At 45.9% G+C, this 15173-nt stretch overlaps 1 protein-coding gene across 15 annotated transcripts in view; it reads left to right on the top strand.

The window, feature by feature from the left end:
• Positions 1-15173, top strand: part of Tenm2 (teneurin transmembrane protein 2) — a 1247217-nt gene that overhangs the window by 1196167 nt on the left and 35877 nt on the right. For 12 of the 15 annotated variants that reach the window (XM_016005141.3, XM_076578176.1, XM_006971630.4 and 9 more), the window contains 4 exons: positions 3857-3877; positions 6782-7014; positions 9457-9611; positions 11054-11928. In XM_016005141.3, the coding sequence (XP_015860627.1) occupies positions 3857-3877; positions 6782-7014; positions 9457-9611; positions 11054-11928 (1284 nt within the window). The remainder of the gene's footprint in view (positions 1-3856; positions 3878-6781; positions 7015-9456; positions 9612-11053; positions 11929-15173) is intronic. The other 3 variants (XM_076578168.1, XM_016005120.3, XM_076578173.1) reach the window with 1 other exon arrangement.

Genomic DNA, 15173 nt, shown 5'->3' with positions numbered 1-15173 from the left:
GTGAGGACACACAGTGTGACTGCAACTAGACACACTGACTATGAGGACACACAGTGTGACTACAGCCAGCTGGACCCAGTCAGTGTGAGGACACACAGTGTGACTACAGCCAGTGAGTGTAAGGACACACAGTGTGACTACAGCCAGCTGGACCCAGTCAGTGTGAGGACACACAGTGTGACTACAGCCAGCTGGACCCAGTCAGTGTGAGGACACACAGTGTGACTACAGCCAGCTGGAGAAGGTGCCAGCTTCCCTCCTGTCAGCTGTGAATGAGTGACAGGAAAGGACAGCAAACAAAGCCCCCAACCCAGAATAGTACTAACTACCATGTCTCTGAAAAATCGGCTACCCCTTGGCTCTGTTTTCAAACCCCTTTCACCAAGGACAGATCTAAGCTCACAGGGCTAAAAGGGAATGCAATTTTAGGAGGTCCCTCTTAAAAAGAAGATAAGTAAATTATAAATTGAAAATGAAAAATGAATGTCAGTGACGTGTGTAAGTAGAGAGAAGTACTTGGTGCACAAGGCCAATGACCTGGGTTCATTCCCCAGAATCCACAGGGCAAAGATAGAATCAACTCCAAAAGGTGTCCTTTGACCTCTACACAAACATTCCGTGCCGTGTGCATGCTTATACTCATGCACAGACACATAGCATACACATACACAGACAATAATAATGATAATAATTAATAATAATAAATGCAATTAAGAGAAAGAACCTCCCCCACTATGCTACCCTGACCATCTGAATCTCATCTTGACTTGAAGGCTAAGGAAGGTCAGGTCTAGTTAGTACTTGGATGAGAGGAAATGAAAAATGAAACAATATTATTTTAGCTGAGAAAAATAAAACAAAATGGCAAGTTTTGTACAAAGCCGCAGGGATCACCAGCATCACCAAGCACAAATGATGTAATACTTTGTATTAACTGACTCCTCTTCCACTTCTGTGATGCTTGATTTTTTTCCCATACCCTTTTGATTCTCTTCAGATAGTTTTGTTGTTGCTATCATCTGTTTTGTCTTGGGGTTTTTGTTGTTGTTTGGAGGTTTTGAAACAGGGTCTCATAGCCCAGGCTGGCCTTGAACTTGCTGCTATTTACCCAGGGATGGCCATGAACTCCTGATCCTTCTGTCTCTACTTCCCAAGTGCTGCCACACCCAGCTCTTTGATTATTTTTTATGTGACAGTTATTTTCTGATTTTGTTATCTATAGAATAAACACACATATTAAGGCTTCTCTCCCATGTAACCCATCAAAATTGCTTTCAGATTATTGATAAAGTAAAAAAACAAAAACAAAAAAAACTTGCTGCCATGTTCACAATTGGTTGTTGATAACATAAAGTTGTAAGAAGTACAAAACTTAGAGAAACCTCTATCAGGTTTCCTTTGTAATATTTCTGGGCATTTCACATTTTCTTGTAATGTTCTTTGAACTGACATTCATTAATCATCTTGTCACCCATGTACATATAACCATGAAGGATGAATTCTGCAGTGGCTCTCACATGCCCTACAAAGATGCTCCATGAATCAACACAGTAGGGCAGAAGCATTCCCAAAAGCAATTCTTACGACAGAATGGCTGGCAATAATTTAGCTAGATGCCGTTTCCCAACCACATCCCTCTAGAACTCAACTAAATGTATCCCAAATTAATGTCTCTGTACCTAAGTACAGAGCAACAATAAAACTGTGCCCAGCCCAACTCCACTCTACTTGAAAGGGGAAAGAGGACACGAAGGGTACAAGAATGGTAAGGTGCACACGCAGCTTCAAACTTCTGAACAGGACATGGGGGATGCAGCTAGTCCATGGCCAAGGAAAGCAACCTCATTCCATGCTCCCTGCATTCCAGGACTTACTTCCCCAGCCCTTCCTCTCTTTGAAGTATCAGCAATGCGGAGATGTATTAAGTCTCGTCCTGTTCTCAAAGACGTGGAAAAGACCAGCACACTCACATAAAGCAGGAGACAGGGTGATGAGAGCTCTGGGAGAGAGGCCGGGGAGCCCGGGAGAGACCCTGAAGTCTTTGCAGAGGACTCCCAGACTTTGTGGTGTGAAATGCTAATCCATCTCAGCTTCGTAAATTGGAGACATTGTTTTTCCATCAAAGGGTGTGCCTGAAGGGTCAGTGTTGTTGAGGGTGTGCAAAGTCTAAACCTGTCCCTCAGAAGTAGGGCATCTATACTCTTTTCACGGACTGACTAAAGGATGGTGTTATTTTGGCTAGTTTCCTGCCCTGGACTGAAGAACAGTGACCTCAGCCTTTATCCAAAGCTCCTATCCACATGATCTGTCAAACTCCACACCTTCCTGTGCCTTGATCCCCCTCCCATCCTGTGCTCATCCCCTAACACTGATAGAGTAATCAACTTAAAGCAGATGTTCTTAGAAACGAAGTAGGTCAGACTGCAGACCCAAATCCCATCCAGTCTTCTCACAAAATCTTGAGTTTAAAAAAAAAAATGGAATTGATATTGCAATAATTAAGAGGCAAATGTGTCTACCACTGGTGGCAGATAGCATTTCACTTTCATTAAGCAATATAAAATAGACACGAGAATTCCCGGCTGCCACCCTGACACACCAGGCTTTACAGACTGAATCTTAAATTGTACTATGTCAGTCAGAGCTCAGGAGTTATCAGCGTCATTTAATTAACTTTTTTTTTTTTTTGCAAAAACTAACATGTTAGACTAAAATATAAAAATGTAATCTCTGTGTAAACCTCCCTCTAATGATGGCCCCCAGCAGAGGCCTGAGCTGCACCTCAGAATCAGGGCATTCACCTCTCTTTGTCCTGTCCCCAAGCCTCCTCTCTTAGCTGGAAGGAAAGGGAATCCAGGGCTCCTACTACCTGGACCTAGAAGCCTCAGGAACTGGAAGTGGATTTCCTTATTGGGGGCACTTACATCTCTTCTTCTCTAATGCTACATTTCAGCCGCTTTCCTGCTGAAATTGAAATGTCTTTTTTGTTCTCGGAGAGAAAAAAAGCAACAAACCTTTTTTTTTTTTTTTTTTTTTTTTTTTTCTAACTCTCCTAAGTGGTGTGCTAACTGGAGTCTCTGGCTCCGCTTACAAGAGGACAGTATTGCCTATGAATTTTATGAATGGGCATAGTATTGGCTGCTACAGTGAGAAAGAATGAATATGGGTTGCGAGGATGTGCTGCTCATGCAAGCGAATGGGGGAAGGAGAGGAGCAAGGAGGCACGGAGCAGGGGGAGAAACTGGTCCAGGGAGTCAAAAGCTTTCACCAGGCTGCAGCTGGTATGAGCCAGGGTTCTCTCTTTTGGGTGGTCCCGACTCTACCCTGAATACGCCAGTAGCAATCAGCAGCACAAGTGTAGCTATGCTCCTTCCACACCCAGGACAGACATTATAAGTCAATCACAGAGTTCTTGACAGCTGAGCTTGAATCTGGCTTCAGAACTCTCCTACATCCACACTCACAGGAGCCATTACTAGTCAACAGGTATTGCCCCTGAGATGCAACCCATCTGCCATCACTTCATCAGCCAGAAGTCCTGTCTCACCTGTTGCCACCTGTGTCCCCTGACAGCCACCTTGCCTGTCAGAGAATCCAAGCATTCTTGCGCACATTTCCCAGTGGCCGGGAGGACTCCAAATTCAGGGATTCTTCCCAAGTAATTGAGCCAGGAACTGTCAGTTAGAAAAGAAAAAAAAATGAAAAAGATTGCTTTTTTTTTTTTTTTTTGGCGGGGGTGGGAGTGGGCTCCGTTATACAAGAAACAAACAAACAAAAAAAAATGTTATGTTTGCATTATCACCAATTCCTCGGCTAACTGTTTGTTCTTTTTTCCTTCTGTTTTCTTTCTATAAAGAAATAAAGAGTTTAAACATAGGTAAGATGAAGAACTCTTTCCCATCTGATTTACTATGATTCGTTTGTTCCTTGTTGTGTGCTTCTTGTGTGATGTTGTATATTTTTATGTACCCAATACAGTAACTTTTTTATGTGCTAATTGTGTGTTGTGGATATGATAAGCTTTTGCAATTATGAAATGCAGTCAAAAAGCAACCAAATAAGCTGACAGTAATTAGAATTTCCGGGAGATGCGAGCGCAAGATAATGAACCCTCGGTGAACCTCTGTCCCGGCCGCTCAGTGTGGTCCATAATTGGGCTAAACAGTTGAGGCAAACTTGGGGCTTTTGTAAATGCTGGACTGGGTTCACAAAAGCTTTAATGAACTGGAAACGGGTCAAAAACTCATTTTCAACTCATTAATGATTTTCCCCTAGATATGTGGTCATTTAAACACCACACACACACACACACACACACACACACACACACACACACACACGTTAATTGCCAATCTGCTGATAAGAATGAATCCAACAGTTAGATACATTGAGAATTATTACGAAGCTAAATCACCCTTGAGTAGTTTGGAAGGTGTAGACCAAGTGCCTTTTGTCTAAAGGGCCTCTGTCACCGTGCTGATCCACGGTTATGTAAAATCATTTTGGTAGAATTCACGTCGACTATGCAAAGCGTATGTATGTGCGTGCATGTGAGCACTGCAGGGAGATGGATGCAGCAGGAGTATTCTGATAGAAAAGATGCTCTCACCTTTGGGGAGAAGGACAAGGGCAACTTATTCATGGAATGAATGCTGTCTCCACTCCATGAAACCCTTTGTGACAATGGGTCAGAATCGGACGAAAGATAGAATCAAATGACTTGGCATCATCATTCTCTAAGGAATGGCCATTTTTAGGGAAGGGGGAAAAAGTTCCACCTTTGTAATCTTGAACACCCCCAAACTGGCTGATTACAGATACCCCAAGGCAGCCAAGTTTTTTCAAAGACTAGAAATGTCCCCCAGAGAATCCCGCTTCCTGGAAACCCACAGACCAACCATGTCTGCTCCTCACCACAGACACCAATATGGAACATGGTTCTCTATTGTTCCTCAACTGCTCTCTGGGAATCATGGTTAGAAAGAGGATGGGCTACCAGAAGAATGGTCTCCCCAAGCAACAGCTAACCCCACCTGTCAGCTCCTGTGCCAGAGATTTGGAAAAGCCTCTTCAGATCGGGTTCCCTAGAAAGTCCAGAATTAATTATCTTGCTCATACATAGGCACAGATGTGCAGGGCCTTGATCTTCCTGAGGATCATGCCAGCTACTGTTCATTTAGTGAGAGGGTGCAGCATCTAATTAAAAAATGGCATGGATTTTTCCCTTTCTGCCCTAATTTGTTTTGCGTATATGGATATTCTCTAATGACGCGGCCAAAAAAGTGAGGAGGGCAGAAAATAAAGGGAGAGGGAAGGGAAAGAAGAGAACCCAAAGTAAGCCACTCTTTGAAAGGACCTTGACTTCCAGTTCAATTATCAGTCTTAATAGCAACCCGAAGAGGAGCAGGAATTAAAGATGGCCTCAACGCACAAATAGTTCCTAAAAATAGCTTCCCAACTCTTTTCTTTTCTTTTAAGTCGGGCAAGAACCCAAATGATAGTGTTTTAATTAGTAATTTACCAGCTAATGTCCACAGGACAAATACACCTGACACCAACTGTCACCATGCCACCTTCCACTCACCTCTTCCAACCCCCCTCCTCCCGTCATTCCAGAATATAATTGAAAACTATCTGGACAAAAAAGGCCTGCACTCATCCTAGGTACATGGAACCCATGCACTGGGCCAGAAAGCAGCTCCCACCACTACCCCCAGGAAAGGAGGGATTTGAATCATCAGCATTGGAGAGATGTGAGCACTCGTTCTGGTCCCGGCCACCATGAGGAGCAGCCCCAAGGGGAGAGCTATAGACTTTTGAGCCAGGAGGACCATTAGCAAAGATCAGATTTGATTTTGTCATTTCCCAAAAAAGAAAGTCAATGCTCCCCGTTGCCCAAAGACTCACCTGAGGTCCCTAGCTGAGTGTGAGTCATGCATTTCCCGTGTCTTAATCCTGAGTCAGTTCTCCGGGTCTTGCTCCATTTTGGTCCTGCTCACGAAGGACACTGAGAGGCGTAGCAGAAGAAACATGCAGACCCCGGGGTCCCACAGCCTCCTGATCTACTTCACACACAGAAGGGATTAGCGGCCAGGGAGGCTCAGGACTCACACCTCGGTATTAATCCAGCATTGGAGAGCTGCATCTTCTCCGTTGGTGATTCAGATGCCGGATGGTGGTTTGGACAGGATCGAGTGCCAATGTTGCGCATGACGGCTAGATAACTACACTTTGCAGTAAATACCGATTTCCTTTGCAAAGACACTAGGGGACAATCAGCTCTAAGGCCCAGGGCGGAAGATGGCCCTGGGGACCTGGTCCTCCCAAGCTGAGCAGACCCCAGGTTGCTCCAGTCTTCATGACCTCAGAGGTCGTGTAGAGGCATAGATGAGAAAGAGAACATTATCACAGTGGGGATGGGGTTCCTAAATCCCACAAGACAACATGTGAAGACAACACGGGAAATATACGAAGCTGGCATTGAGTGACTATCCTTGCTCACCAAAACAGGACTGGAGGGGAGTCTTTTGTCAGTTAAATGAAGCAATAGTCTGTTAGTTTGATGGGAATCTTCAAATCCCAAAACAGCATGAGAAACATAAGCCTAATCATGAGTACCTGTGAGGCATAATGTGTTGAAATATAACTCAGAGTGTCACTAATTCACTAAAATGAAAGACACTAGAGAAGGTAAGAGGCTCGCTAGGATTTTTGTCAACCTCCGACCCAAGAGGCCAGCTGCATAGTCCCTTCTTCTCTTCTCTTTGTGCTTCTCCTAAAGCAACAGCCCAGGACACAAGTACTACTTGGCTGTGGACCCTGTGACCGGCTCACTCTACGTTTCTGACACCAACAGTCGCAGAATCTACCGAGTCAAGTCTCTGAGTGGAGCCAAAGACCTGGCTGGGAACTCAGAGGTGGTGGCGGGAACTGGTGAACAGTGTCTGCCCTTTGATGAAGCCCGCTGTGGGGATGGAGGGAAGGCTGTGGATGCGACCCTGATGAGCCCTCGAGGTAAAGACCACAGAAGGAGAGAGCCCGGTACCCCACATACAGCCTGCTGCAAGCTGAGTAAATCCTTATAGGCTAAGACACCATTTTTTCCAGGCTCCTGGGTCTAGGTGGGTGCTTTCAAGCTAATTTACTAAAGTAAACTTTACCTCCCATATACACTACTTTATGGAAACATAGTAGTCTGTACCTGGAGACTTCTGGCTGCTGCCAGTCACAGAGAACCAGAAGACAGTGTTAGCTCCATCAGAGTGCCAGCCGTAAGGGCTAGAGAGGCAACAGAGGCCACCAGGAGCTTCCACTATGCCAGACTTTGTTGTTAGACCACAGTGTATCTAAAGTCTGAGGCATCCTGTCCGTCATGTTGTGAATACCCAAGAAAATTGTAGCTGCTAAGAATTGTGGGGGGTGAGGTGGGGTATTCAGTGGGAGGCAAAGCTTTTTCCTCTTCGTCAAAAGAACGCAATCTACTTCTGGATCAGTGGTTCTCAACCTTCCATTCTTCAACACAGTTCTTCCTGTTGTGGTGATCCCCAACCATAAAATTATTTTCATTGCTAGTTCATAGCTGTCATTTTGCCACTGTTATGAATCCTAGTGTAAATATCGGTGTCTTCCAACAGCCTTAGGCGACTCCTGTGGAAGGTCATGACCCCTACGTTGAGAACCACTGCTGTAGATAGACACATGGCCATGTCTTCTTCCTTAAATTAATCAGTTGGTCTAGCTGATCTCCTAGCCAAGGGACTGTCCCTCGGGAAAGTGGGTTCACCATAAGCCACTAAGGGGAACATAAGTACTAAAGGGAACAAGAGGACTAAATTAGCCCTTTAATGACATAGAGTCCTCTCCCAGAATCCCCAGCCCCTGGCACAGTCATTACAAGCCACCATGAGGTTCTCTTGAGTCTGCCTGCCTTTCTGGTCTCTGACTCAGAAAGATGCAACTTCTCCTTTTTCTTGTCTTCTGTCTTTTTCTTCCAGAAGCTGGCCTACGACTAAGTGGCCATTTGATACTTTGGGCCTTTTCGCTTTTTCCCTGAAACCCCTTCCCTGCCGTGTGTGCTTATCCACCATATGGCTGGCCTCCATGCCGGCTTAGCTCAAATAGCATGGTTTCCTCTTGTTCTCTGACTTCCTCCTCCAGGCAACTGCCGAGATTTACAGCTTGCCTGCCTTGAGTATTTTTCTTTTAAACTCTAATTAAATTGTCCTTGAGTTTCAGAGATTAAAAAAGGAAGAAGAAGAATTTGGGGAGGGCTGGATAGATAGATGTCACTTAGTAAAGTGTTTGAGGCATAATCATAAGGACATGTGGCATTTACGTAAAAGAAAAAATTCAGCTGCAGTGGTACATACCTGTAATCCCTACTCTGGAGAGGAATAGAGACAGGGGATCCCTAATTACATCAGATCAGCAGGTTCCAGGTTCAGCGAAAGACCCTATGTCAAAAAATAAAGTAGACAGCACCCAATATCGACTTCCGGCCTCCAGATGCATGTGTGCACATACAAACATATATGCATGTGCACACACACACACACACACACACACACACACACACACACACACACACACTAAAATTAAATAAATAATACAATAAGAAAGGACGGGTATTATTTCCATGACTCCTGTCCTGGGGAGTTCTTGGAATCGATAAGTGTCTATTTGAAAGGACTGAAGATGCTTGGGGTTAAAGAGCAATCGTATCAGGGTCTATTTCTTGTTAGCATTTTTAGCTACTGTGCAAGCAGCCTGCAGCATGGATTAAGGATGCCAAGCCTTGTACTTGGGCACTGAAATGAAAACGCAAAAGAAATAGAAGCTGCAGTCTGTGTCTTATCAGTCCTGCTGTGACAGGGAAATGCTAGGGCTCTGTGTCCCCTGGGGGCACTGGAGTGCTGATTGGAGTCAAGGCTTAATTGGGAATTCTTCCTGGAGGATACATTTTGAACTGGGAGTTTATGGCTAAAAGCATCCTTGTCTCTCAGCCTCATTGTCACAATTAGTTGTGAAGGGTATTTGAGTAATATACTACCAATCTTTTTTTTTTTTTTTTTTTAAGCAATGGACTTTGGTAATAACTTGTTTTCTGGAGAGAGCAGAGTCTCTGGAGAGAGCAGAGTCTCTGGAGAGAGCAGAGTCGGGGCTGTTTCCCCCTTCATTTGCAGCCCTGGCTCCTCTGCAGTTCAAGGTGATGTCATTGATTGGGGGGAATACAGCTAGCACCCTCGGAATTGAGCACAGCACAGCACGGCGCCCTTGAGAAAACGTTTGCCTTTAAAAGACTGAGAGCTACTGTTCTGAGGATGCTCACCCATCCCAGTAAGGTCCCTGGTTCCAAACACATCATGCCTAGAGTAGGGCATCCCCCCATCTCCTCCACAAGCCATCCTCCTGTCAAAAGAAAAAAAAAACCCACATCCCATGCTTTTCCCTCCCCAGGTATTGCAGTGGACAAGAATGGGCTTATGTACTTCGTTGATGCTACCATGATCCGGAAGGTCGACCAAAATGGAATCATCTCCACCCTGCTGGGGTCCAATGACCTCACAGCTGTCCGGCCACTGAGCTGTGACTCCAGCATGGATGTGGCCCAGGTGAGACTCTATTTCTCATCCTTAACCAACTCCTAGGTCTTAGCCCATAGTTCCCACGTGTTCCTGTGTGAGTTGGGAGTATGAGCTGTGGACACTGATCTTAGTTTGGAGAGGAATCAAGGTGAACTAGACATTAAGATGGAAAAAAATGCAGGATAGGAATGGGGGGAAGAAAGAGAGAGAGGGGCAATAAAAGAGAGAGAGACTTGGGGGGAGAAGGGGGAACAGAGAGGGCAATTCTTCTCTGAGAAGCAGAACTGGTGGCACACTCCAGCAGTGGCAGATTATAGGGTAGGGGCTGCTGTATAATTATCTCTCGTCTCCATCATTTTCAAAGATTTGAGACTGTACGGTTTAGTGTTACATGTCAATCAGAACTTCCCTGTTAATCTGGAATGATTGCATCTTCACTGTATAAACCTCCACTTTGTGTAGTAGTTACCAGAGCAGAGCCCTCCTCAATCATCCCCCAAAGTGTGTGTTTCATCGGGTCCCTTACAGTGGCAGAGACCACAGGCTCCTCAAATGTGCAGCATTTGTTCAAAGAAGCCGGCTTGTATGTTCACCCTGCCTGTAAGATTCTTTTCAACCCTCGGTCAACCTCATAAATTTTAGCTCAAATTCCCCAACAAACTGACAACTTGCTACTGAGATTTTTATTTCAAATTCCACAGAGGAAGAATTGACTTGGCTCTGTTCACTTCTTTTTTTTTTTTTTTTTTTTTTTTTTTTTTCCAAGCACTCAAGTTGTAGTTTGTTAACCAGCCTGTTCTTTGTCTGTTCTTGGGCTAGGGCCACCTTCCAAGCCACATGGCTGCTTTTTTGCAATTTAGACAAATGTGTCTTCTCCAAATGAACACAGCCTTCTCTGACCCGTGGCTTGGGGAGCTGAGTATGGGCTGAATTGCCTTGGTCCCTTGTGCATTTATCTACCTGTTCCACCGCGTTTGATGGCTGCAGCCCTGGCTAGTCATCTGAGGCTGAGAAACTGTGTCGTGGATGGAGCTGGCAGGACTCGAGTCAGGACAGATGAAATTGAAGGAAGAGTTTGTCACATGCTCCCCTCTTCTCCATCATAAACAGCCGGCTCAGGCAAATAGTTCAATGGTGAACAATAAGGGTGCTACAGTTAGTGTATTTCTTAAAAGGCTAAGTCGGTGCTGGGGAGATGTCTCGGCAGTTAAAGGCACTTGTTGCTCTTGCAGAAGACTTGGGTTTGAGTCCCAGCACCCAAGAGGTGGCTTACAACTATTCATAAATCCAGTTCCAGGGGATCAGATGTACCCTTGCCCTCTTCCGATCAGGCTCACACATGGTGCCAACATACATTGAGGGAAAGCATTATATAAAATAAAATAACTATTTTTTAAAGCTAAGTCTTTTCTCCAAATGCATAAAATCAATATATTAGAGGCTGTTCTTGAAATGCCATGTCATGACAGGTTCGTCTGGAATGGCCGACAGACCTTGCTGTCAACCCCATGGACAATTCCCTGTACGTTCTGGAGAACAACGTCATCCTGCGGATCACCGAGAATCACCAGGTCAGCATCATCGCAGGACGGCCTATGCACTGCCAGGTTCCTGGCATTGACTACTCACTCAGTAAGCTTGCCATCCACTCTGCTCTGGAGTCAGCCAGCGCCATCGCCATTTCTCACACTGGGGTGCTCTACATCACGGAGACGGATGAGAAAAAGATCAACCGCCTACGCCAGGTCACCACCAATGGGGAGATCTGCCTCTTAGCTGGGGCAGCCTCTGACTGCGACTGCAAAAATGACGTCAATTGCATCTGCTATTCGGGAGACGATGCTTACGCCACAGACGCCATCTTGAACTCCCCATCCTCCTTAGCTGTGGCTCCCGATGGCACCATCTACATCGCAGACCTTGGGAATATTCGGATCAGGGCGGTCAGCAAAAACAAACCTGTTCTTAATGCCTTCAACCAGTATGAGGCTGCATCTCCGGGAGAGCAGGAATTGTACGTGTTCAACGCCGATGGTATCCATCAGTACACCGTGAGCCTGGTGACGGGGGAGTACTTGTACAATTTCACATACAGTGCCGACAATGACGTCACTGAGTTGATTGACAACAACGGAAATTCCCTAAAGATCCGCCGGGACAGCAGCGGCATGCCCCGCCACCTGCTCATGCCCGATAACCAGATCATCACCCTTACCGTGGGCACCAATGGAGGCCTCAAAGCCGTGTCTACACAGAACCTGGAGCTTGGCCTCATGACCTATGATGGGAACACTGGACTCCTAGCCACCAAGAGTGATGAAACTGGATGGACCACTTTCTATGAGTAAGTAGGCTTTGGACCAGTCTCCCTAGCGCCCTCCCCCCTGCTCTCACTGGCATCCGGATGGACCATTCACCGTTGCTTTTAAAATTGCCTAGTCACGTCTTCCTAACTTTAATGATTTCTTATAGCCTCGGGATATTCATGTCCCTTCTCCTGACTCCTAAATGATTTGCTCTATCAGGCCTCTGATATCGAGCATCCTCCCTGCTAGCATTGGGAATTCCTGTTGTCTGCTGCCGTTCAAACTTCAGGATATTGGACACGCACAGCACCTGGGAGATAAAGTGCTGATTAACCCCACTGATTATTCATGTTTGCCATGGGTGCGGAAATTAGAAAGTAAGAGGCAGGGTCCCAGCGGGGCCTCTGTGATTTAACAATAGGTCCAGCAACACACTTGATTGCACAGACAGGTAGATAAACTCTGAATTTCCTCTTTAGCAGAAGCAGATCAATACAGATAAAGTGCTAGGTATATTAAAAGATGTGAGGGCTGGTCATATTTCCTCCAACAATTATCTCATACTTAATAGTTCTACCGTTTGTTTTGAAAAAAAAAAAAAAAAGCTGTTTTTTCCCTAGCTCCTGAAAGCAGCTTTGGTCAAGCAAGCCTGCTGCCCCAGGTATTAACCTAAAAGTTGCTGGCTGGAGGAGGCTGCTAAGCCTGAGTCCCCAATGACCTGCCAGAGACTGAATGGAATTTACCAGCCTCTGGGCTCTCTCCACGGCAGTGAGCTGAGGGAGCGTTATACATTAGGAGCCCTGGCTTGCTTTCTGTGTCAGTGTTGCTGCTAGCTGAGAATTCAGTAAGTTGGGGAGGGGATGCCACAGAGAGATAGGGGTAGGAGGGATAAGAGAAAGAAGACTTCATTGTTGATCACGCTTAAATCAACGATGTCTGCTTCCTGTGTGTATGCCAGCGGGTTTGGGAGAATGCAAAGGAAGCTGTCGCCACCTGCTGGAGTCTTCCTGCATTGCAGAACTGCTTGCCCAGGTCCTGACTTCCCCTTTGGGGAAAGCTCTGTCTCCAACGACTGAGCAACTTCACATCCTTCCAGGCGCTGGGACCTGATCACACTTCACCAGCCAATGCACTTAGTAGCTGTTGAGTCCCCTGGGTGAGAAGGAAAGGCTGGGGTCAAAGAAGCCCCCCTGAATTAGCCCTAGGTTGGAGTCCAGTCCCAAAGTTTGTTCAGATGTAGGAACCCCACAGACATGAACTCTTGATTGGAGGCAGTTTGCTATCAAAGGTCCGCAGCTGAATGAAAACATACACATGATTCGCAATTTTTTTAAAGTGTTTGTTCAGGAGTTATGGTGAAACTAAATCACGTTTTCTCTATTAATTTGCTACACTTCAGAATGTGAATAGATTGGGGCTGGAGCATTGACCGCTCTTCCAGAGGACCCGGGTTCAATTCCCAGCACCCACATGGCAGCTCATGACTTCCAGGGACCAACACCTTTACACAGGCAAAACAACAATGCACAATAAATAAATAATTAAAAAAAAAAAAAAAGGAATGTGAGTAAATCCAAAGATCCAGATTCCCCCATTGTGGAGATTCACATGGATAAGTTTTCCTCAGGCATCCTAAAAAGATGGGGCATTCTTTTGATTTTTTTTTTTTGTTTGTTTTAGCTTTTGTTACACATGGTCAGAAGACTCGCTTTAAAACTCAGACACAAGCCACACTTCCTGTCAAAGATATCAGGTCCAGGTGAACACCACACAGTGATTGCAAAAGTCTAGAGAGAAGGCTGGAGAAACAGAAATGAAACACACACAAAGAGAGACAGAGACAGAGACAGAGACAGAGAGATATGGTTTATGCTTCAACGAGAGCTTTCCCTCAGTTCCAGGAAGCCCCAGCCTTGGAATTAAGATTTCCCCAGTTGCAGGCTATTGAGTCCTGAAAGAGTATCCTAAGCAAGGTCCACCTTTAGAGGGAATGACAGATTCCACAGTCTTCCACAGGAGAAAGCGTGGCTTACCAGGACGTCCCTGGGCCTCAGCATCAGAAAGGCAGTGGTATGGATGCCAGCTCTGACACGTACTGCCTCACTGGCATTGGACAAGTTTCTCCACCTGTCTGAGCCTCAGTGTATCAGATGGTAATATCCGCTGCACAGGAGCTGTGATCTTTCACTGAACTAGTATATTTTCAGAAACCAGCAAAGGCTGGCATTCCGAAGCTCAACAGAAATGAGATGCTAACAGGGCAGTAATAAAGCACAGCTATGTCTCCATTCCCTCCCGCACAAAGAAGGATGTAAGAGTTAGGCAGGGACTTAATTTCAAACAGTAGGATTGAGGGATGCAGTTTGCACTTTGAATGCTTTGGTTTGTATCCCGCTCTCTTACCGTCCTCAGTTCTATGGTCCCGATCTCCTGGGGGTCAGAGTATACCTTAGCAAACCAGAGTCCAGGGGGTAGAAAACATACCTCCCCTTAAGGTCAGGCCCACCGGAAGAGAGAGCTATGCTGTGTGCTCTGTGGTTGTGGTCACGTCCTCCTCCAAATCCAGCCGGCGGGAAAACAGCAGGTGACGCGTTCTAGATGCTGACGTCCCCTGGAAAGAAGTTCAGCAGTTATCTTATAGAAAGAGCAAGCTCTGCAGTCTCCTGAGCTGGAATGAGCCCTTCTGGAGACAGTTACATTGCTGTCTTAGAAGGTGGCTTTTGGAGAGCCAGTCAACATGGAGATGTAAGAATTGGACTTCGGATATCCCCCACCCTGTTGCCATGCTCCCAGAGCATGGTTTACCTTTGCCTTTTCGTCTGGCATGAGGCATAGAATTTTGTCCATTTTGTTCCCATCCAAATCTCTAGTGCTTTCACCACCAGCTTGCATAGAAGAGATGTTTGATGAATGTCTACTGATTATAAGCAAGTCAAAGGCCCTGTGACCACCAAGGTCCTACCAAGTCCATCAGGCTGACACTGAGACCCCATTGCTGGTCATCAAGGCTCTCGCTCCTGAGAGCAGAGAGGTTTCTGCACAGAGAGCTGAATCTGCAGATTTATCCTGGGGAAGCAAGCAAAGCTGTGGGCAGCTGCATCCCCCATGAAAGTCAATCTGCAAGCCAGAGAGCATGCTTTTCTCCCCACAGCCTGTGAAGTCTCTGCCCCATCCTCACTGCCTCCCCCAGAGAAGCTCTATTTCCTCCTCTCATAAGGATGACCGCAGCCTGCCCATTGCCAGTGTCCTAAAATACAGGGCATTGAATTCTAAATCCTGCCAG

The sequence above is a fragment of the Peromyscus maniculatus genome, chromosome 8 (genome assembly GCF_049852395.1).
Source record: "Peromyscus maniculatus bairdii isolate BWxNUB_F1_BW_parent chromosome 8, HU_Pman_BW_mat_3.1, whole genome shotgun sequence".
Lineage (NCBI taxonomy): Eukaryota > Metazoa > Chordata > Mammalia > Rodentia > Cricetidae > Peromyscus > Peromyscus maniculatus.
Note: the sequence above shows the minus strand (reverse complement) of the source record. Positions and strands in the feature narration are given on the sequence as shown.